The sequence below is a fragment of the Syngnathus acus genome, chromosome 22, assembly GCF_901709675.1.
Source record: "Syngnathus acus chromosome 22, fSynAcu1.2, whole genome shotgun sequence".
Taxonomy (NCBI): Eukaryota; Metazoa; Chordata; class Actinopteri; order Syngnathiformes; family Syngnathidae; genus Syngnathus; species Syngnathus acus.
In genome coordinates this window covers 465,076-487,385 of record NC_051106.1, presented here as the reverse complement: position 1 = coordinate 487,385, position 22,310 = coordinate 465,076, and the positions used below count along the sequence as shown (strand labels likewise).

The 22,310-nt window shown below is 48.7% G+C and overlaps 4 protein-coding genes and 1 long non-coding RNA gene across 7 annotated transcripts; 2 read left to right on the top strand and 3 right to left on the bottom strand.

Moving 5' to 3' along the window:
* Positions 1-1,154: 1,154 nt before the first annotated feature.
* On the top strand, positions 1,155-2,680 carry sptssa (serine palmitoyltransferase, small subunit A). Of its 2 annotated transcripts, none has more exons than XR_005096330.1 (2): positions 1,155-1,440; positions 2,224-2,364. XR_005096330.1 is itself a non-coding variant. In XM_037242440.1 (2 exons), the coding sequence occupies exons 1-2, from the start codon at positions 1,338-1,340 to the stop codon at positions 2,333-2,335; spliced, it is 207 nt and encodes a 68-aa protein (XP_037098335.1). In that variant the 5' UTR covers positions 1,317-1,337; the 3' UTR covers positions 2,336-2,680. The 2 variants fall into 2 exon arrangements, 1 of the variants encoding a protein (XP_037098335.1); XM_037242440.1 differs by having other exon boundaries at positions 1,317-1,440; positions 2,232-2,680.
* A 259-nt stretch (positions 2,681-2,939) lies between these two features.
* LOC119116707 (4F2 cell-surface antigen heavy chain-like) lies at positions 2,940-7,377 on the bottom strand. The gene is made up of 8 exons (XM_037242370.1): positions 6,937-7,377; positions 6,136-6,326; positions 5,869-6,042; positions 5,632-5,729; positions 5,424-5,566; positions 4,079-4,388; positions 3,819-3,884; positions 2,940-3,510 (listed from the first exon to the last, which is right to left on the bottom strand). Exons 1-8 carry the CDS (start codon positions 7,272-7,274, stop codon positions 3,160-3,162), a joined length of 1,671 nt encoding a protein of 556 aa, XP_037098265.1. The 5' UTR covers positions 7,275-7,377; the 3' UTR covers positions 2,940-3,159.
* Positions 7,378-8,043: 666 nt separating this feature from the next.
* Positions 8,044-9,737, bottom strand: haus2 (HAUS augmin like complex subunit 2). Of its 2 annotated transcripts, none has more exons than XM_037242414.1 (7): positions 9,470-9,737; positions 9,166-9,252; positions 8,978-9,076; positions 8,838-8,907; positions 8,624-8,756; positions 8,426-8,534; positions 8,044-8,186 (listed from the first exon to the last, which is right to left on the bottom strand). In XM_037242414.1, exons 2-7 carry the CDS (start codon positions 9,220-9,222, stop codon positions 8,142-8,144), a joined length of 513 nt encoding a protein of 170 aa, XP_037098309.1. In that variant the 5' UTR covers positions 9,223-9,252; positions 9,470-9,737; the 3' UTR covers positions 8,044-8,141. The 2 variants fall into 2 exon arrangements, with proteins under 2 accessions (XP_037098309.1, XP_037098308.1); XM_037242413.1 differs by having other exon boundaries at positions 8,044-8,225; positions 9,470-9,725.
* A 252-nt stretch (positions 9,738-9,989) lies between these two features.
* On the top strand, positions 9,990-12,687 carry zgc:109986 (uncharacterized protein LOC553566 homolog). Its single transcript, XM_037242415.1, has 8 exons — positions 9,990-10,154; positions 10,266-10,387; positions 10,479-10,617; positions 10,689-10,810; positions 11,026-11,136; positions 11,589-11,695; positions 11,918-12,008; positions 12,096-12,687. Exons 1-8 carry the CDS (start codon positions 10,058-10,060, stop codon positions 12,207-12,209), a joined length of 903 nt encoding a protein of 300 aa, XP_037098310.1. The 5' UTR covers positions 9,990-10,057; the 3' UTR covers positions 12,210-12,687.
* Positions 12,688-18,393: 5,706 nt separating this feature from the next.
* Positions 18,394-19,465, bottom strand: LOC119116760. The gene is made up of 3 exons (XR_005096349.1): positions 19,444-19,465; positions 18,914-18,932; positions 18,394-18,812 (listed from the first exon to the last, which is right to left on the bottom strand). It is a non-coding gene; the product is annotated as an uncharacterized LOC119116760 (long non-coding RNA).
* Positions 19,466-22,310: the final 2,845 nt, after the last annotated feature.

Below are 22,310 nucleotides of genomic sequence, written 5' to 3'. Positions count from 1 at the left end.
GCTTCGGATATCGGACGAAATTCGGTTGTCAAACCTCGCGAGATGAGCCGAGAGGACCCGCATGCCAACTGACTCCGTTCGTTATTACATTCCCGTTACTCTGAGGATTGCATCAACTCTAATCATGCCTCCAAAGGAAGCAAGTGGGAGCAGTAAAGCCATCCTAAAACACAAAGACGCTCCTAAAGCAATGAGACAGTGAGCGCCCGGCGCGCTGCGGTTGCGCGATCGGACCAAATTGAGCTCCCTGCGCACTTAAGGTCCACTTAAATTTTGGAAAGTCCATTAGGACTTGAAAAATATTTTCTAAATTTTAGCAACCGCTCTGTCACAATAATGCGACCAGCGCGATGCAGTTGCGCGGTCGGCGGTGAGCTGCAGTTGCGCGATTGGACAAAAATGCGCAAATGAAAAAATGCTTAGTGTTTTTTTGCTTGGAACGGATTACATTTTCTTCCATTATTTGTAATGGGAAAACATGATTCGGACTTCGAACGATTCACTTCTCGAGAAGCCTTCTGGAACGGATTGTGGTCGAAAACCGAGGCTCCACTGTATTTCATGGAAAGGTCTCAACTACAGTCACAAATCAGTGCAACATTATCACATGAAAAGTCAAAACGTATTTGCTGCTCACTGATAATACAAAAAAAAACTCAGTTTCCCATAAATACACATCCATTAATGCATAAGATTCCCAACTTTTATTGTCTTGTGTACCCCTGAACCCATCACTCAGGTGTTAGCGAGTCTCCAAAATCAAAGTACAGCACATTTAATCATCAAGCATATTGTCATCTTTCTAAGTCAAAACTAACAAAACTGACATATGCTGCTCTGAAAAATAAATGTGATAGAAATGAACACATAAAGTCAAAAGAAATACTTGAAAAAACCCTTTGATATAGTAACGCCCAAAACACTCACTTAAAAACGGAGCTCCTTAAACTTTGAATTATAGGGCATGTATGTGTGCGTGTGTGTGTATATATATAAAACTATATATATATATAAAACTATAAATAAAACTATATATGTGTGTGTGTATATATATATATGTGTATGTATGTATATATATATATATATATACGTGTGTATATATATCTCTCAGCATGAACATTTATAATCGGATGAAAAAGTGCTTGATATATCCACCACTTCCAAAACGGCGGACCTCAAGACGTATCTCTGCGGCGGGCCGTCTTCATTGGCTGGCGTGCGGAGGCCTGTGACGTCGCATGCGATGCGGAATTGCGTACCGCCTCAAACTAGGGAAGCCAAGATAAGGGGGAAAAAAAGAGTGGAAGTTAGCCTAGCCGCTAGCAGAAGTTTGTAACATGGCTCTCAGCGACTGCTGGAAGAATCTGTCGTGGTTCTACCGCCAGTACCTTCTGGTGACGGCTCTCTACATGCTGGAGCCGTGGGAGAGGACAGTCTTCAGTATCCTTTTCACCTCCCAGACGGGCTGCGCGCTAACAGCTTAGCGTCTCCTTCTGTGTTGCCTGGAGAACGCGGCGTTTTCATCAAAACACTCCCATTCGGCTTTGAGGCCGTGTGCAGTGCGTTTAACAATGGAAGCATATTGCTGTCGATGAGTTGGTTTTGGTTGCCATGTGAACTTGTGATTTACGCAGAACACTTTTCAGTCGGACATTGAACACGTCATCGTTGGGGGCTTTGGTTCGCGCCGGCGGTGTTGCGCGAACTGTTGATCCTAAATGGGAGCTAACGGTCGGAAGCGTAGCTATCTGTTTAGATACGATGCGTCCGATGACGTCACGAGGTCAACTGACCGCGTAGAGGAGGTGGCAAATAAATGCATTACTGTTAGGCGAGCTCGGCAGCCGCCGATTGCGTCAAAATATACGGGGCGGCAAAATTCTGCCGCCGCCCACTCCAGCGCTATAACTCGGACCGCCAGTTATCTTTGAACGACTACTACTAGTAGTACATCAGTAGTAGGGGGTGCTGTTTTGGGAAATTGCCTGGGACGACAAATACCCTTGGGCTGACCCTGAATAAATGCGTTGAAAAAAAAGGTCGAAGAGGCGGCCAAAAAATGCTAGCCGGTACAAGTTACTTTTGCGCTTACTTATGACGTCAATGCTGAGCAAGAACAACTTTTCAAAGGTTTCTTGAGGTGTATTTATATTTTGGTGCAGAAGGACACTGTCAGCCACAAAAGTACTTTTTAAGTTGATCGTTGTCGTCTTTAACGCTGAGCGCGTCAGACTCACTGCTGGTCAGCGTGGCGGGCATGGCGGTGTACACGGGCTACGTGTTCATGCCGCAGCACATCATGGCCATCCTGCGCTACTTCCAGATGCTCCAATGACGTCGGCCATCCCAAATGGCAAAGGCGGCGAGGTGCTTCCGCACGCGGCCCGACTCTCATCGGAACGTCGGCCGCGTTTGCAAGATTCAGCATTCGTTCTATGACGTTTGCCGCATCTTTAAAATGGACTTATCAAATCATTCCTTTTAAAAAATGTACTTTCAACTTGTTTTGTGTTTTTCTCCATCTCAAGTCAACACTGTTTGTGGATGTCACATTCCATCCAAATTGTCTGTATTTATAGCTCAAATAAGTGTCATGTAATCTGTACCTGGCAGGGGGAATATTATACATGTGAAAAATGTTTTGTCAAAGCAATGGAAAAAGCTTCCTTTGTCTCCCTCTGGTGGTAACTGACAAGATGACTTCTCGTTTTGGAGCGGTTGACTTTGGCTCCAAGGGCTTCCACAGGTGGCAAAATTTACAAGTACTCAGTACTTGCTGATTTGTTCGGATATAAGTCCAGCCGTAATTAAAATGAGCAATTCAGGCGGTCCAGGGTCACCAGAGGGTAGTTCAGAATCAGATCGACCATCCATACGTGCTCAGTTTGCACGAGCTGACATTTAAAGTGCTTTCAGACGCTGACGGACCGACACAAACATAGCACTGACGGATGTGAATTTTTACTTCACTTATTTTCTACACAACAGATGAAAAAAGGTATTTACTCCACACAAGCAGCTCCACGCTTCTGTATTGAGGAGGAAATGTCCCGAAGGAAGTCGAATGACAAGTGGGCGCCACCTGCAGCTCACCTTGATATTTATTTGACTAGTTTCACCACACAAACACGAGACATCAACATGATGACGTCGCGCTTTTTAGCCGGCGTAAGGAAACCTAAGCAGCACCGCTTGCTGGGCGCCCAGGCGCAGCTTGGCGGGGTCCGTGCGGGTGCCCGGTGTCAGGGCACCGACCACGGGAGTGGCGAGTACCACCTCAGCCAGCGGCGGAAGGACCCAACCGGTGGGTTCCAGCTGGGTCTCTCCGTCAGCCCAATTGAAGGCAGCCAGGTAGCGATTGTTCTGGTCCCACGAGCGGACGTAGGCCAGCGTCGATGACGTGTTGACCAGAAGGACGAAGTCACCCATCAGCAGGGAGCGCTCCTTGGCGCGCAGGCCGCTCAGGTCGCGCACCAACGCGCGCCACGAAGTGCGGCGAGCGCGATCCTCCTGGGGGAAGACAACGTCGCCATTATCTTGGCTGTCTGCATCTTCATCATCTCCAAGGTAAACCTCCTCATTGACACATCACAATCTTCATCCACATCTGCTCCATCACCACCAACACTGTCTTCATCATCTTCACCCTCTTCATTTTCATCTTTATCCTCCTGAGTAACCCCATCACCTTCATCAGCCATGTATCTTAACATAATTTTCATCCTCATTCTCTGCATCTTCACCCTGCCCCTCCTCACCACCACCAACTTCATTATACTTGTCTTCATCCTCATCATGTCTTGTTTGTAATCGTTTACCTTCAGAGTTGTGTTAGGTTCCTCCTCTTCGGGCGAGTCCCAAATCATTGTAGAAAATGTTGTGCCCTTCATGAGACACATTAAAACAAAATGAAACATTGAAAACGTGTCAACCAAGCCTTTTTATGAAATTCAACTCTATTGAATTTGTCATCACAATTTGGCTCATTTAAATAACCACACCCCCACACCAACTTTTTCCAAACTTGACAGGAAGTGACTACTCGGAAGCAGATGAGCACGAGCAAGCAAGGGCTTACCTCATCCATCAGGCCTATTTCATCGCCGTACTGGAGCACAGGCGTCCCGGGCAGCGTGAAGAGCAGCAGCTGGCACAGCGGCACCAGTGCCGGGCCCACCAGTGAAGCCAAGTGACCTGGGCCCCGCCCCCCCATGTTCCAGGAAAGGCGGGTTGGCCCGTGGGCAGCGTACAAGTCCAGCACAGACTGAACGAGCTGGGACGCGTCTCCCTCCGCAAGCACCATGGACGTCAGGAGGTCCACGCCGGTGGATGATAGAAGGGTGGACACGGCCGCAGCCGAGCGGTGCTCGGTCACACCCATCAGAAGTCTGCAGGGAGGAAAGATGATGATGATAGAACTTTAATCATCCCACAGCGGGGAAATTTACTTGTCACAGCAGCGTGCAAGAATACAAGAGACAAGTGTCAAATGTAAAAATGGATAAATAACAGACAAGGACAAAGACAAGTGCCACTAGTAGCGGTAGAAACGAAACACATGATCAGTTGCCACACATGTTGTAGAGCCTGACAGCAGTGGGAATGAAGGACCTGCGGAATCTTTCCTTCCTACACCGTGGGTGTAAGAGTCTGCTGCTAAAGGAGCTGCTCAGGGACCGCACAATGTCATGGAGGGGGTGAGAGGTGTTGTCCATGATGGATTTCAGCTTAATTAACGTCCTCCTCTCACCCACAACCTCTATGGAGTCCAGGGGACAGCCCAGGACAGAGCTCGCTCTCCTGACCATCTTAGTCTCCCCCTGCCCCGGTCCGTACTGCCCCCACCCCAGCAGACCACAAGCGTAGAGGATGGCTGAGGCCACCACAAAGTCATAGAAGGTCCTGAGGAGAGCCCTGCACACACCGAAGGACCTCAGTCTCCTCAGCAGGTGGAGGCGACTCTGGCCCTTCTTGTACAGGGCGTGGGTGTGATCAGTCCAGTCTAGTTTGTTGTTCAGGCGAACACCCAGGAATTTGTAGTTCACCACTACCTCAATGTCCAATCCCTGGAAGTTCACCGGAGTGAAGTGGGGTGCTGTCCTCCCGTAGCTCACAATCATCTCCTTCGTCTTGCTGGTGTTCAGCTGAAGCTGGTTGAGCTCACACCAGCTGACAAAGTCCTTGATGACCGTCCTGTATTCCACATCGTTCCCCTCCGAAACATATCCAACAATGGCCGTGTCGTCGGAGAACTTCTGGATGTGGCAGGGTTTCTGTATTTCACCACAATGCCATGGCCGACCGGATGAGTGACTCGCAAGTACATACTTGGCTACGTTTGGTAGAAATTTCTCAAAGACTTATAAATCGCGTCACTGAGCGTGCAGCAGTTTTGAAGAACACTTTTGAACGATTCCTCTGACCTTCTGGTGGGCTGCTCGTTGGTCCCGTTCTGGACGATGGCCCGGATGTCGGCCCACAGAGACGGTACGGCGTTAGCCACGTACTCCACGTCCTCCAGCTCGATGCCGTCCACGCCCTCGATGAACCAGAACACCAGCGCCGACTGAGAACACCCAAACAAAGAGTCAGGGATGGATGGCGCCCCCTGCTGGCCGGCAGCCACATCACCTTTAGCTTCTCGACCACCATGCTCACACTGGCGTTGGAGAACCAGGACCCGGTGGAGCCACAGTAGTTGGGAGTCAGATTCAGGACCACAGACATACCTGCAAGACCGCAATGGCAAAAGTTCTAGGAAGCGCTTAGTGCTTCGAACTAGCGCCGGACAAATTCGTTAACTCTGAGAATGGAATCTTAGACCGTGTCTCGGTTCCAAAACAAAAATGTCCTTTTGTGCTCAATCACCTTTCCTGTGCGCAGTGCGCACAAGGTCCTTGAACTGCTCCAGACTTCCGACGTCAGCTGCGATCTCCTGAAAGTTCAGCGCGGCTGCATTGTCGGGCGGGGCCACGTGAACCGGCCCAATCACCAAACCTTTGAACTTCAACTGGGACAAGGCATCCACCTTCTGCATCACACCTAACACACACAATGACCTTCAAGTCAGTCAAGATGAAATAATCCAAAATCAAGTGGGCAAGCGGCCAACCAGGGGTTGCGACACTTTATCACCTTTGATGTCACCGGCGCGGGTGAAGGCGTGCACGCTGGGGATGCGGTAGAGTGCCCCCTCGTTCCACCAGTGGGTGTCGGGCAGGTCCCGGCAGCGCGGAGCCTGCAGGATGATGAGCACGGCGCCCACCAGCATGCCCAGCCAGCCCAGCCAGAAGAGAACCAGCAGCGCGCAGCGGGTGCGCACCCACCTGCAGCGGGACACGCAATAAGCGCCTTTCGCACAAGCCTCCGAGAGGTTGGGGGGAGGGGAGGGGTTGGCCCTTCGAAACCCACAGTGCATTTGCCAGCCTCAGTGACGTAAAAGCTTTCAAAACAACCAGCAAAGCTAGCGTTTTACCGTCAGCCCAAAGAAAGCACTGTCGAATAGATTTATCGTGCGGACGATTATATTGACTTGAGAGGGTCGCACGACCGACCTCAGAAAAAAGGTGAGGCATGACAGGTCGCGACCTGAGTTCCGGTCGACGGCGAGGTAATTTTCTGTTAAATTAGTGAAGCCCATAGTTCAAAGCAAACAGACTTTGTTTTTCCCTTTCATGCCTTGGATGGCGGGCTTCTAAGCATTTTTTGTTCTTGTAGTAATTTCGAAACTATTGTTTTCCCCCCTAGCCTTGGGTAGAAGCGGCTCTGCACGACTGCTTCGAGTTACGAGCGTGGGTTCGGAACGAATTACCCCTCAAAATCCCCCCCAAAAAAACTCCTTTTGCACACGCCTTCAACTGGTCGTTTTCCTGCCGAAATTAAATGCATCTTGTTCTTTTCTGTAAAGCAGAATGGTGACTGCGGCTGTGTTCCTACCCGGGCGTGCCGGCCACTCGCAGCAGCTCCTCCTTGTTCAGCCCGGTAAACTTCGCCTCCCGCTCTTCTTCGTCCATCTTCACCTTCACGCAGCCGTTCTTCTCCGACAGCGCAGCTCCTGCGTCTCCTGCTCCGTTCACGAAAGGTCGCTTATCCTGCTCGCCCTCCTGCTGTTGCTTCTCGACGTCGGCATCCAGAAGCACCTCGCTCACGTTGGCCTCCGTCGCATCATCAGCATTCGCTGCCTCGGGCTGCTTGGCTGGAGCTTCGTCCTGCACCTCCGCGGCGGCCTGGTCCCGGTTCCGAGTCTGCGTTGTCTTGTCTTCGTTCTGCTCCATGGTGGCTCCGGTTTGGCAAGCAAAAGAAACAGAGGAGACGTGACAATGATGGTGTTCAGCGGACTTTGAGGATGATGAGAGGCGCGGGTATGCTGCGTTCGGGGCTGTCGGGAACACGGACATCTCCAACCATTTTTTTTTTAATGTGCGGCAATCATTTACCAGAATGAATCCCCATATACAGTCGATCTGTGTGGACATAATTTACTTTGACGATTTAACTTCATCCATATCTTCCGATTGATGTTTCTTAAAGTGTGATATTTGATAGTCATGTTAAAAAAATAGAATTGTCGTTTCCGTGATATCATGAAGGCGTCATTTAAGAAGCTTTATTTTCTGAAGCTTTCACTCAATTTTCTTTATGCACAATGACTCACCACTAATAGAGACATCTAATCAAGCAATTTCAATTAATTTTGAAGACAAAACCTGTTTTTAGTTTCACAATTAACTGTCGTCTGTTTGAGGTCCAAGGGTGGCACGGTGGGGCACTAGTTAACACATCCGCCTCACAGTTAGGAGGGTGTGGCTTCGATTCCATATCCGGCCCTCCCTGTGTGGAGTTTGCATGTTCTCCCCGTGCCCGCGTGGGTTTTCTCCGGGCACTCCGGTTTCCTCCACATCCCAAAAACATGCTTGGTTGGCCGAGTGAGCACTCCAAATTGCCCCTAGATATACGTGCGGTTCAAGGTGTCCCCCACCTACTATGTTTGAGAGCCCTCGAACGGACAGAGTGAAACTGCATCAGTGAGGTCCAAAACAAAGATTTCCAATCAGTCATTTTTATTCCAAAGAAAAAGAAGCGGTCACAAAAGACAGAAGCGGGCCGGTACGGTCTGGAGGACGAGCGTCGGTCGAGGTTGGTCACGCGTCCTTCCATCGAAGAAGCCGATCGGCCAACGCCTCCTCCTGCGAGGCGAGGCCCAAAAGTTGCGAGACGCACGTGTTCTGACACCAAGGCGTAGAGCAAAGGCGCAAATTTTGAGTAGATCATTGCTTTTTACAGTTGAATAAGAACTAAATTACATTTTAAATTTTAATTCATTAACAAAGTATTTTATAAGATAATTTGTTTTTATTGAGATAATGTAAGCAAATAGGGCACACGCATGAGTTTTCTGTTCAGACCGCAGGCCCACACGTCCTACCAGCTGATCCAGGTTGGCGGCAGCGCCGGCGCATCTGCTTATAGCACTTCTCTTCTCGTCCCAAGTCTCCACAAAGTCCGTCGCCATCTGGACCACTTGCACTACAAACCTGAAGCAATAGCAACATGTGACCCGCTGTGGACAAAACACGGACATCTGAGCGGCTCCTGCGAGGAGTCCAAGCGGGTCGGACGCTACCGGCGCAGGTGGGCCGGGACAGGAAGGTTGGCGCCTCCCAGCGGCCTGCTCAGTTGCTGAGCCAGGAGCTTGTGGTCCTTCAGGACATCCTGCAGGTGAGTGCAGAACATCTGCAGGGCCTGCAGCCTGGCAACTGGCAAGAAGGGTCATATTTGTGCTACAGAGTTCTGAGCTCAAACTCACAAATCGATCAACGTGCGTGCGTGTTCTTCACCAAGGTAGAACACGTGCGTGGCGTCTGCGTTCTGCTTGTCCGCAGTCAGTAGCTCCAATTCCAGCTGCAGCTGCAAACCAGAAAGTGAGGCTGATGAGTTTATCAGCGTGTGATGAATCACAACGGGTGGGCTGCTTGACCTGCTCCAGCTCTTTATGCATTTTGATTCGTTGTTCGGCTTCATGCAGCTGAGAGGAGAAGACGGAGCTCTGCGATGAGTTGGCGGATTCTAGCTCCTCCTAAAAGCCACGGATGACTTAGGTGACTTAGATTAACTTGCCAGTTACGAATTAAAGAGTTAATGAGGGCAACATGCTATAAGTCTGACCTGAGACACTGCCCCACTGGACACACATTTGGCTAGCAGTCTGGCTGATGACGTCATGGTGAAGGAAGCTACGGTGCATTGAGGCTTCTGGGGAAGGAGACTACGTTCTGATGTCACGCTCAATTACGCACATATTTCATCGAGTGATGATTGACGAATTACCATTTTGAAAGGAATTCCTCCTTCGATGTGCACTTAAACCATTTGCACATACATATGGTAAATATGAGCGCTTGTTATAATTTCGTGATAAAATTAAACAGGTATTGGTTGAAAGAACAAAAAAACAAGGCAAACGACTTACCGTGATAAACCAACAGACTTCTTGGCCTAATGAGTTCAAAGCTCTAAATTTGACAGCCGTTTGTAGCAATTCGAGCCCGCCAGACGCTTTGAGTTTCCGTTTGTCTTCTTCGACTTGTGTTTCGAGACGATGTAGCCGACTAGCCGTTGTACAGCGCCTCCAAACCCAAGGACACCATGAAAACTGCAACACGTAGACTCGCGATAGCGCATTTGATGAAAAACAAAACTGGTTTGCAAATGTGTATATTTCTTTGTGTAATTTCAAAATCGGCTGGCTGCTCTGTTTGGGACACAATGTATGTGTTTTGGGACGTCTTGTCATCAAAAAACAATAACGCATGAGTTCAGTTTCAATTAATATTTTTGTCTGTTTGTGATTCAACGTGTCCGTCAGATGGACTTCAAGCAGCCTTTATTGCTCAAATAAAAAAATAAATAAAATTAATTAACATTTAAAAACTGGTTCAAAATGCATCCGGGTCTCATCGTGACGTAACATACTATTCTGAGGCGACAAGCCAATGGGAGCAAACGGGGGCGCGGCAAGGAGCCGGAAGTGTTGTAAACAGCTAGCGTGGAAGCCGTGATGAATTTGCGTGAAGCTCAAAGTGAACTACGGCATCTTTTGAGTAGAGTCGAACTTTCTCAGCTGCCGAAGTTGCTTGACTGGATCCGAACTTCAGGTACGGTTGCTTCCCTGTGACGTCTTCTGCCGCATTTGCTAACCGGCCGTCGACGGGTCCCGTGGGAAGTTGTTATCGACTACGTTTACCCACAATGCCTTGCGTTTGCAGATGAGCTGGATGAGCTGTTGGTGGACAACAATCAAGTCATCCTGAGGTGCATCGCTGATGACATCAGGGAGAGCCTACCACTGGATGCCATGCTGCCGTCTGAAGCCAACGCCCTGCACAAGGTTCCACAAGCACACATGGCTGTCATGTAGCCCCTTTCACACTGGCCTATACGGCGTATGTTGTTAGTGAATGTGTGTTTGTACCTGGCAGATGCAGTGCCACTCGTGTCTGTCTGTCCACGTTGATGCCTTCCTGTACAGCGACAACCATGTGGACGCCCTGTGCGAGGCGGGACGGATGAGTCGATGCTACTGTCTCAAGTGCGGATCCCACAGCACGGCGCCTCTGGGTGCGTGAAGCCACCACCGCCGAATCACGGCGCACCACTAACCCACATTTATCTGCCGTGTGCGCCAACAGACTTTGTGTCGCACTCGTTCTCCATGTGCGAGCTGCTCTTCTTGTTCCAAAACGTTCTGCCGGACCTGAGCGGCCGCGTGCTGGTGGACATTGGGTCGCGGCTGGGCGCCGTGCTCTATGGGGTGAGATGGCAACACACGCATACACCGCAGTGCTGACTTGGCACTTCCTTTGTGACGTAGCGTAGGCCTCTCTTGGTCATCCTTTTCGACAGACATCCACGCCCGTTTCACGCTTCTGTATTCAGGCCTTTCTCACACCGTTCTGGCATCCCACATTTCCCCTCTCTCACTTTGTCTTTGCCGCTGCCATACGCCCATACCTTTGTGTTGTTCAGGGCTTTGTGTACAGCGCGGCGTCCCGGCTTGTTGGCGTGGAGCTCGACGAGGAGTTTGTTCAACTGCAGAACAAGATGGTTCTCAAGTACGGGATGGAGGCCAGAGTCCAGGTGGGGCCACCTCTGATGTGTGGTAAGGGGGTCTTTGGATTTGAGACGTGGGATGGCGTCCCGCATTTGTGAGATTGCTAGTTTATTGACAATCTGAATGATATTTCTTGTGTTCATGCGATATCTCAATATATTCATGTGATATTTAAAAGTGCAGTATTCATTAAATGTTTAAAAAAGTCAAACGTGCTACGTTCTTCTATGTTTAATATCTGTTTTACGTATGGAATGTTTAATGGGCAGTAAATCTGGGGTGCTCTGTTTTTTTTTGTTTTTTTTGCTCTCAATGTATTCTGGTGTTTCAGAATTATAGAATGTGTTGGATTTGTGTGTTTATTTGCCACTGTCGTTTGTTTGTGGAATGTTTTTCATTCGTCGATGGCAAGTTTCAAGTATTCAGAGTATGTTTGATGGTTGATTTGTATTTATTGGTGAAACGTTTTCTGCCGCAGATTGTCCATGCTGACGTGTGCACGCAGGAAGCTCTGCTGTGGACCGCCGACGTTGTGGTCATGAACAACGTCTTTGAGTATTTCCTGGAACCCGACCAGCAAGTCAGGTCAGGATGGGCTCGCTCATGCACGCACACAATATCAACACGCACGGGATTAACACACAACAGTTCAAACACAAACGCGCACAACATGGGTGCAGCTACTGGGTGCAAGGTTGACGATTGTCTGACTTGCTTCGGTATGTCTGAGTCACGAGCGGACTTTTCCAACGTGACTTCTTGAAAGCGAAGGCATGCAACTTGTGTGACCCGGCCCCTCCCGTTCAGGGCCTGGAGGTTCATCATGCGGACGTTGCGGAAACAAGGTTCTCTGCTGGTGACGGTGCCCAGCCTGCACGACGCTCTCCACCCTCTGCGGGTGAGGCTGATGCTCAGCGATTGACCACAGACCCGGGAGGGCAGCATTGATTTCTTTTATTCTGTGCGTCCTCTTTTTGCCCATTAGGAGGCGCTACCGGCCGGCTGGGTGGAGGAGCTTCCTTTGGACTACCATGTATACGTGGGTAAAGACGCCGACCCAGAGGATCTGCGACAGATCCACCTGTATAGGGTCTTATGACCTGGACGTTCCTTGGACTATTATCTCGAATGTTTGTGTCTCAAATCAGCAAAAATACAAATGTTCATGTTGATATCTGCGCAAATAATATGTTGATGCCTCTTTTGATCTAGATCAGGGTTGTCCAAACTCAATTCCGGAGGGAGGGCTGCTGTCCTGCCTGTTTTCCCACACATCCGCCTGTCCATATTTGCGTACTTGTAGATTTAGTCTGATCTGTCTTGTCATTTAGAGCAGTGGTCTCCAACCCCAGGGTCGCGAACCAGTACCGGTCCATGGATCATTTGGTACCGAGCCGCAGAAGAACGTATAAGTAACTTTATTTATCTGAATCTGAACGATCTTTTATTTTGAAAAATTGACCGGATTCTTCTACACCTTGTGACGTGAACAAAACATAACATTACTCATGTTATGTTGGTGGCTTGATGTCATGAGGACACTGCGAGTAAAGTTGCATAGGTGTTCGCATACAGAATTCCACCATGGAACTAAGAGTTGAAGGGTGTGTTGGGACCGTGATGTGCATGTGATGTGTCTCTCTATGGGGTTGATCTCAAATGACGTCACGTTCGCTCATAAATATTCAGCGTATGCGGTCAGTTGGACATTCATTGTGTCCGACTGACCATGCAACTACATTTGCACGGTCAGTCGGACATTCATTGTGTCCGACTGACCATGCAACTACATTTGCACACATCATTTTGGAGGAGGACGACGTACCAGGGGCGAAATTCCAACAGTTTTATTGCCAAACATAGTGTGGAACGACTCAAACGTTGGCTGACACGCAGAGGCCTCAAAGTCAGCGGGAAGAAAGCCATTTTTCAAGATTCAAGATTCAAGAGTTTTTATTCGCCATGTTTGAGCGTGCCAAACAAGGAATTTGACTTCGGTAAAACACACCCTCTGTTCAACATATAGGTGACTAACAACACTCAGGACGTGAATAATGGCAAAAACAGTGTAGACAAATTCAAAAGGTGTGAAGAGCAGGATGTTATTGCACAGTAATGCCTCTGAGACTCTATGAGTGGTGTGAGTTCATCAGAGCAACAGCCTGGGGGAAGAAGCTGTCTCGGTGTCTGCTGGTTTTGGCGTACCGAGCTCTATAACGCCGTCCGGAGGGGAGTAGTTCAAACAGACTGCAACCTGGGTGAGAAGGGTCTGTAGAGATGTTCCTTGCACGTTTCCTGGTCCTGGACAGGTACAAGTCTTGGATAGAAGGGAGGTTGATTCCAATGATCTTTTCTGCAGTCCTGATCGTCCGTTGCAGTCTGTGCTTGTCTTGTTTGGAGGCTGATCCAAACCAGACAGTGATGGAGGTGCAGAGGACAGACTGGATGATGGCAGTGTAGAAGGTCTTCAGAAGCTCTCGCGGCAGGTTGAACTTCTTGAGCTGTCTCAGGAAGTACAGCCTCTGCTGGGCCTTCTTCCGGACAGAGTCTATGTGGCCGGTCCATTTCAGGTCCCGAGAGATTGTGGTTCCCAGGAACTTGAAGGTGTCTGTGGAGAGAATAGTATTACTGCGGATAGTGAGGGGTAAAAGTGGTGAAGGGTCTCGCCTGAAATCCACTGTCATCTCCACGGTCTTGAGCGGGTTCAGCTCCAGATGGTTTTGGTTGCACCAGTGGACCAGCCGCTCCACCTCCTGTCTGTACGCAGTCTCATCACCGTCCTGGATCAGTCCGATGAGAGTGGTGTCGTCTGCATACTTCAGGAGCTTCACAGGAGAGTCATCTGAGGAGAAATCATTGGTGTAGAGAGAGAAGAGCAGTGGGGAGAGGACGCACCCCTGAGGGGCTCCAGTATTGGTGGTCCGGGTGTCAGATGTGATGCCCCCCAGCCTCACACGCTGTCTCCTGTTGGTCAGGAAGCTGGTGATCCACTGACAGGTGGGGGCAGGCACCGCAAGCTGGATGAGCTTCTGTTGGAGGATGTCAGGAGCGATGGTGTTGAACGCCGAGCTGAAGTCCACGAACAGGATCCTGGCGTACGTTCCTGGAGTGTCCAGGTGGTGCAGGATGTAGTGCAGTCCCATGTTGACCGCATCATCCACTGACCTGTTTGCCCGGTAGGCAAACTGGAGGGGGTCAAGCAGGGGGCCCGTGACCTCCTTCAGGTGGTTCAGCACTAACCTCTCGAAAGATTTCATGACCACAGATGTCAGTGCGACGGGTCTATAGTCATTCAAACCTGTGATGGCGGGCTTCTTGGCCACTGGAACGATGGTGGAGCTCTTGAAGCACGAGGGCACCTCACACAGCTCCAGAGAACGGTTGAAGATCCGTGCAAAGGTGGGCGCCAGCTGTTCAGCGCAGACTTTCAAGCAGGAAGGTGACACGCCGTCTGGGCCCGGTGCCTTCCTGGTCTTTTGTCTCCGGAACATCTGGCGCACTTCCTCCTCGCGGACCTGGAGTGCGGGCGCGACCTCTGCAAGAGAGAGAGTGGGTGACAACGATGATAGAGGTGTGGACAGAGCAGTTGTGGGGAGAGGTGAGTATGTAGATTGTGCTGCAGGAAGTCCCGTTGTGTGGGAGGACCGATCAAACCTGCAGTAGAACTTATTCAGCTGGTTAGCAAGCCTTGGGCTCTCCACAGGACGGGGGGTTCGTTTCTTGTAGCCCGTGATGCTCTGCAGACCTTTCCACACTGTTGAGGGATCAGGATTGGCAGAGAGGTGTCTCTTCAGGTTCTCCCCGTAACACCTCTTGGCTTTCCTGACCTCTCGGTTCAGTGTGTTTCTGGTCTGCCTGAACAGGTCGCGGTCGCCGCTCCTGAAGGCCTCCTCCTTGACTTTGCGCAACCTCCTGAGGTTCGGTGTAAACCAAGGTTTGTCGTTGTTGTACGTGCAGAAGGTCTTAGTCTGCACACACAGATCCTCACAAAAACTGATGTATGAAGTGACAGTGTCAGTGAGTTCATGCAAGTCTGAAGTTGCAGCTTCGAAAGCTCCCCAATCGGTGCAGTCAAAGCAGGCTTGGAGGTCCTGCCTTGACTCCACTGTCCACTTCCTCACAGTCCTCACCACAGGCTTAGAAGTTTTTAGTTTCTGCCTGTAGGCCGGGATCAGATGAACTAGACAGTGGTCCGAGAGTCCTAAAGCTGCACGAGCCGCAGAGTGGTATGCATCCTTGATCACGGTGTAGCAGTGGTCCAGAGTCTGTGCCCCTCTGGTGGGACACGTTACGTGCTGTTTGTATCTGGGGAGTTCGTGTGCGAGGTTCGCCCTGTTAAGATCACCCAGAACAATGATTAGTGAGTTTGGTAGAAGTTTCTCCATGTCTGTTACCTGGTCAGCCAGCATCTGCGTGGCTTCACTCGCACGTGCGTGTGGTGGGATGTAAACAGCCGCCATGACGATCGAGGAGAACTCCCGTGGTGAATAGAACGGCCGGCAGTTTATGAAAAGTGTTTCTAGGAGAGGGCTGCAAAACTCTTTCAACACCGTGACATCAGTACACCAACGTTCATTAATGTAGAAACAGAGACCACCTCCCTTTGATTTCCCGGAGAGCTCCGCGCTGCGATCTGCTCGCGTTAGCCTGAAGCCCGCTAGCTCCACGGCGTGGTGGGGCGTTCGTTCGCTGAGCCACGTTTCCACAAAGCACAGCGCGGCGGATCTGCTGAAGTCCGTGTTCCTTGAAGTGAGGAGCAGCAGTTCGTCCATCTTGTTCGCCAGGGAGCGGACATTCGCCAGATGAATTGACGGTAGGGCAGAACGGAACCCTCTCTGCCTCAGCCTTACGAGTGCTCCCGCTCGTTTTCCGCGCCGCCGTCGTCGTGCTAGCTTGTACAGCACCGCCGCTCCGGCTAGAATCTCCGACAAACAGTCTGAATCGAAGAGAACAGGAGAGAAAATACCAGAAGAAGACTGTCCGATGTTTAACAGCGCTTCTCTAGTAAAAGTGATCCGGGATGGACAGCAGAGGACACAGAAAACACACAAAATAAGACAAATAAACAGAGAGCGACTCACCGTGGCTGCCATCCGCGGCGCCATCATGACGAATGAAAGGTAAGCTTTATTTTACGATAGCTCTCTCACTCAGGTAAGGTCCTGCTAGGTAACCTCGTGTTGCTGACTTTCCTGAAAATTAATCGACAAACATAGTGTGGAACAACTTAAACGTTTTCTGACATGCAGAGAACTTAAAGTCAGCTGAAAGAAAGCCGTTTTAGTCGATAGGTAAGCGTTATTGTGTGATAGCTCTCTCAGGTGAGGTCCTGTAAGCTAAGTCGTAGTAAGTAGTAGTAGTAAGTAAGTAGTCAAAAGTCGTCAAAATGTGAATTTTGAAAGGGGGGAGTGGCCCCAATAGGAAAATGAAAATGTTCAATAAAAAAAGAAAAAGGCAAATAAAAATGGAGAAATAACATGAAACTTAATGGGGAAACGTGAATAGTGTGAGTGACATGTCTGGTGTGAATGATGAATGAGAAAGAAGAAATGCCCCGAGAGAGGGGGCACGTGAAACAGTATAGGATGCCTGGGACATCTCTGATCGACTGTCACGAGAGAATAATAATAGAAAAGTCCCATAAAACGTGGACTTTATTTTGGCGACAGATGAAGATGTAAATTTTAGCTGTGTCAGTGGGGCGGGAGCATAGATACGATTGAAGACCGTTTGCGACAAGAAACGTGCGCCACCAAGCCACCGCAATAGAGGCTTTGCAGCTGACGTCATCAGCCGCGCACATTAGCTTGGCGGCCATCTTGCCGGTCAACATTTCAGTGCCGGTCAACGACTCACACACGCTTTCTTGTTACATCTGCTGCTATTTGAGCTTGAAAATGCCGGAAACCTGCTGTGCTGTTGGATGTAGCAATAGACGAGGCGATAAACCTTCTATAGATTTCCGGCAAACATCCAAAAACGCGATAAATGGATCGCGGCGATTCGTCGTGAACGATGGAAACCTACGATTTACACAAGGATATGCAATGAGCACTTCATATCAGGTATGTAAACTATTCACCCCTGATTTGTTTCACAAAATGTGAAATAATACAATATGGGATGATACAAATATGATTGTTGAAAATGCTGGGTGCATTTTTAGAAAGGCAGCAAGAGCAGCAAGGCAGGGAATGGGATGATTTCTTCAGTTCACCCCCCCCCCCCCCCCCCTCCGTTTTTATTTTTTGTTTATTTTTTCATGATGCTTCATCTGATTGGCTTGAAAATCATATTGGAATTGAACAATTAATTCTCATGAGTGAATGCATTAGGAAATTTCAAAAGAAATTATTATGAACCTTGTGAAACAATTTTTTTTTAATGAAGCATTTTTGAACAAGAGGCTTTTTGTTACTTCATTTGGCACAAGGTAAAATCTACATTGATAAAGTTTTCAAGCCATTGGCACAAGGTTAAAATTTTTATTGGTTAAGTTTTCAAGCCAATCAGATGAGGCATCATGCAAAAATAAACAAAAAATAAAAATGGTAGCAACTTGAACAGACAGGTACAGTTTACTGAATGATTTCACTCTATTGAGTTTTTTAATATGTCAAGTTATGAAATGCCATTACGAAACAAACTGAACTGGGTATATCCCCTTCAACAACGTGCTTAATTATTTATGGTAGTCATTATGAATAATGTGATTGTTTAATTGTTTCAGGTGCAAAAAGCGAAGATCCACTATCCCCAGACTATGTGCCAAGTATATTTGAGCATACCCAGTCACCTCACAAACGAAAACTCAAATGTTCATTGAAGATCTTTGAGAGAAGACAAAATCTCAAGCAGCGCTAGAGAGACCGCGAGAGGGCATTGGCAGCAGCAGCAGCACTTGTCAATATTTCCCAGTCTGTCCCTTGTGAAAATGATCAACTACCCGCTGGTGAAGATGTGATGTTGCTTGGCCCCTGGACTCTTCTTCAACCGCAGATATCTGAAAAACATTTTAATAAAAATTGTTTTCACTATGATTAGATAATTTGTAACAGGTTGGAGAACAATAAATTACTTATGATATATATATTAATTACTAAGTGCGAAAAAAATACAAACCTGCTCTCTGGTAATGGAATGTAACTTTTCCAGCTCTGACCGGCATTTTAGTGCAAGTTCATCTGGGCTGAGTTTCATATTGCCAGAATCGTACAGCTGTGAGAGAGGTACAGGAAGCTTTCGCTTCACTGCCCTTGGCACAAAGTTGTCAGCAATAGTCAGGGACAATGCTCAAAATTGCTGGTCTTCCACCGCATTCAGACAAAGCCTTGTAAAAGGCAGCTTTCTGCTCTTCAGTTGGTGGAGGAACATTCAGCAGTTTTCTCGCAGCACTTTCCTCAGGAGTTGAAACTTCTGACTTTCGTTTCTGGGCTGGACGGGCAAAATCGATATTGCATCCTTCAGCATATTCTATGTGCGATGCTGATGGTTTCAGCCACTGACAAGGTAGTGATGTGCATGAAGTGGCCGTCTTCATACGTATTAATGTCTCCAGGGCGAACAGGGATGCTGCTGAATGTGAACATGTTTCACCCAATCCAGCCATGCAGGTACAGTGGCAGCACGGGATCTGACCATCTTTCGCTATTGCTACCCAAGGTCTGAGGGGAGGATCATTCATCCGTTGAGAGTGTTTTACCTGAAACAGATAATATGACATACCTTATATTATTATCAGTCCCTAATGTGGATATAATATACAAGGCTAGACCTCTTACTGTCCATTTATGCATATTTTACCTGGCATTTGGTAAATTTTCTCATGAATCATTCATTAAATTAGCTTGAAAATTTAAACCTGGTTCATTTTGAGCAAGAGACCAAAAGGAATTATCAAGCATGAATTCTAAAAAGTATTTTTGTAGAAATTGTTGCATAAGCTCTATATTGAATAGTTGGAAATTATGTAATGTTTTATTGTAGGAATTAATTTCTCAGATTTCAATATGATATTTTCCTTACCTTGGTCATGAGAAGAAATCGATTCTGTTTGGAATCTGCCATATCAGCCCATCATGCACAAAACCTGCTGTAAAATACTTGTAGGCGTCCAGACTCTTGTATGCCTTAAGGTCCTTTCCAGTGTACGGAGATGGTGAATCGACGAGGTAATTATAAATATCTGGATATGAGAGATCAGGCAGGTCGGCTGTTGCAAAATGCTCAGGTGATTTTAGCATGCTTCTCGGTAAAAGGTATGGATCCGTTGTGCCAACAAGGTTCAACTTCTCTCGGTAACGTTTCTTGGATTCTTCATCCAAATGCCCAACTTCATTGGATAGCAAATCAGCCATAATTCGGATGAAATCGGTGAAAATGTAGCGCAGAAATCAAACTGAATCTGTACGAACACGTAGGAACGAGCTGACCGGTTGACCGCCAAGATGGCGGCATAACACAAAATCACGTGATAAAACCACGTGACTGCAAAGCCTCTATTGGCAGAGCGGAGAAGTGCGCACCCTTGGCATCCGTAGCTGTGTGAATGAATGTGGGAGAAATACCGGCTGGGTCTGGGACCAAGAGTGCCGAAGAGAATGAAGCGCGCAGACCACGTTATTTGGGCATTGATCAGATTAGGAGTGTGTGTGGGTTGCGGAGTTCCACCGGCTGACCGCTGGGCGTTAGCCTCTTAGAGATACTCTTTGGGCAACTTACCGCGGGTGAACTGGTGCGCTGCGGTCATACCCAAGTCGACACGGTTCGATTCCGATTGTCGAGGCGCACTGTAAAGCATACACACCTGTCAAAGTCTGATGAAATTTACGGCTTGCAGCAGACCGCAATTGGCAGAGCGGAGGAGTGCGCAGCCGGTAGAAATTGGAAAATGTGGGAAAAGAGGCCTCAGGGGGTTTAATATTGGTATACCATGTAAGAAAAGTAATTTGTGTGCACACTAAAGTTAGAAATCTGCAGTATAAGGGGGAAAAACAATGCGCTTTTAGAGAAACAGACGAAGTGCACAGGGCATGTTTGTAAGTGCGCATGCGCACGGGAAACAGCCGCTGTCATGACCAGATTGCATAGAAGCGGTTGGAAAGAATTGAAACGGGGATCCGATTTGGATCCCTTTTTGTGCTGTTCCCTATGTGTTTGTGCTAATCTCTGTGAGATATGTATGTCAGTCTGTTGTCATTCTGTTGTGAGTGCTCAGGGGATCCCCATGTGTGTGTGCTTGTGCGTTTGCGTCGGCGTGTGTGTGTGTTCTGTGAGTCACAACGGCACTGAAGGCGGATGAAGGCTGCAACAGAGTGTGGTCTCCAATCGTCATGGACTCCATGCCATTGGATCCCGGCCCCTTTCTGCCAAGGACCGTGTGGTGGCTGCAGGCGCATCAGTCTCCCCACGCTAAAAGACGTCACGCGCAGGCGTCCTCCTGAAGGGAACCTATTCCATTTTACATCCTGGACAACAAAGTCCTGTGGCGATCAGGAAGTGGTAACGGGGGCAGGACAGTGAGGTCTGGCAGCCCCTAGCCACAACCTGGCACACAGGCGGTGGGTGTTAGATTCAGTCGTTAAGTTCTTGGACTGAGGCAGAAGAGCTTCTCGGCAGCTGCACCCATGACTGAGCAGCCCTATTCAGGATCCACTCTGCTCACCCCATTAGGGGAGGGGGTTAGAAAAGGTACCCTAAACATAGCCTGCCTCACAAAATCCTGTCTGGAATACCGCATCCAGAGGTATTACCACCACGCGGTCAGAAACAAAAACATGTACACATTGGAGCCTGGAACGTGCGGACCCTAACGGACAACCCAGCGATCGACCTGAAAGGCAAACTGCCATCATCGCCAGAGAGCTAAGGAAGTTCCAGATCGATATCGCAGCACTCTCCGAGGCCCGACTGGCAGATGAAGGGCAGCTGAAGGAGGAAAAAGGTGGATATACTTTCTTTTGGAAAGGAAAGCCTGCAACTGAGCCAAGAATTCACGGTGTGGGTTTTGCTATCAAGAACCGCCTCATAAACCACCTCCATGAACTCCCTGTGGGCATTAACGAGCGCTTAATGACCATACGCCTGATGCTTGCCAACAATCAGATGGCCATGGTCATTAGTGCCTATGCACCAACACTTGATGCACAGGACAAAGTGAAGGAGGCCTTCTACGCTGACCTAGACAAAGTCCTATCGGAGGTCCCCAAGGAGGATAAGCTAATCCTGCTTGGAAACTTCAACGCCAGAGTGGGACGAAACCACCACCTATGGAGGGGTACGATGGGGACAGAAGGGGTTGGAAACAAAAACTCTAATGGCACATTACTACTAACCAAGTGCTCAGAACACAACCTGGTCATCACCAACACACTTTTCCGTCAAAAAAACAAGTTCAAAACATCTTGGATGCATCCTCGCTCCAAACTGTGGCATCTCATCGACTATGTCATTGTCCGCTCTAAAGACCGCCGCGATGTCCTAAACACCAGAGCAATGACCAGTGCAGACGACTGCTGGACCGACCATCTCCTCATTCGTTCAATCATGTCCATCCGCCTAATGCGGAAAAGACGGATGCAGAAAAAACAGTGCCGGCCAAGAATTAACATCGAGCTGTTGAATGACACCGCCTACCAACAACAGCTGCAGGAGGCTCTTAGTGTAGCGCTGCCCAACCACTATCCAGAGGATATTGAAACACACTGGAGCACACTTTCGACTACCATAATGAACACTTGCAAAAAAATCCTCGGTCACAAAAAGCGGACGCATCAAGACTGGTTTGATGAGAATGACACTGAGATCCAGCAGCTAATTAACAACAAGCGGCAAGCTTTCATCACCTGGCGAAATGACATCCACTGCAAGGTGAAAAGAGTAGCCCATGCCAAAGCAAAGGCAGCCGTCCAAACACAGGTTAGGAAACTGAAGAACCAATGGTGGACAAAGAAGGCTCTGGAGATCGAGCAGCTTGCTGACTCCGGAGACACGAGAGGCTTCTTTGATGCCACAAGAGCGGTGTATGGTCCCAGCCACCACTGCCTAACCCCCCTTCACTCTAAGGATGGCCTGCTGCTGAAGGACAAGGAGGCAATTGCAAACAGGTGGAAAGAACACTACGAGGACCTCTTAGGGACACTATACCTGAGATGGAGGCTCTTGATCAACTACCACAACAGCCCACAGCTGAAAGCATGGG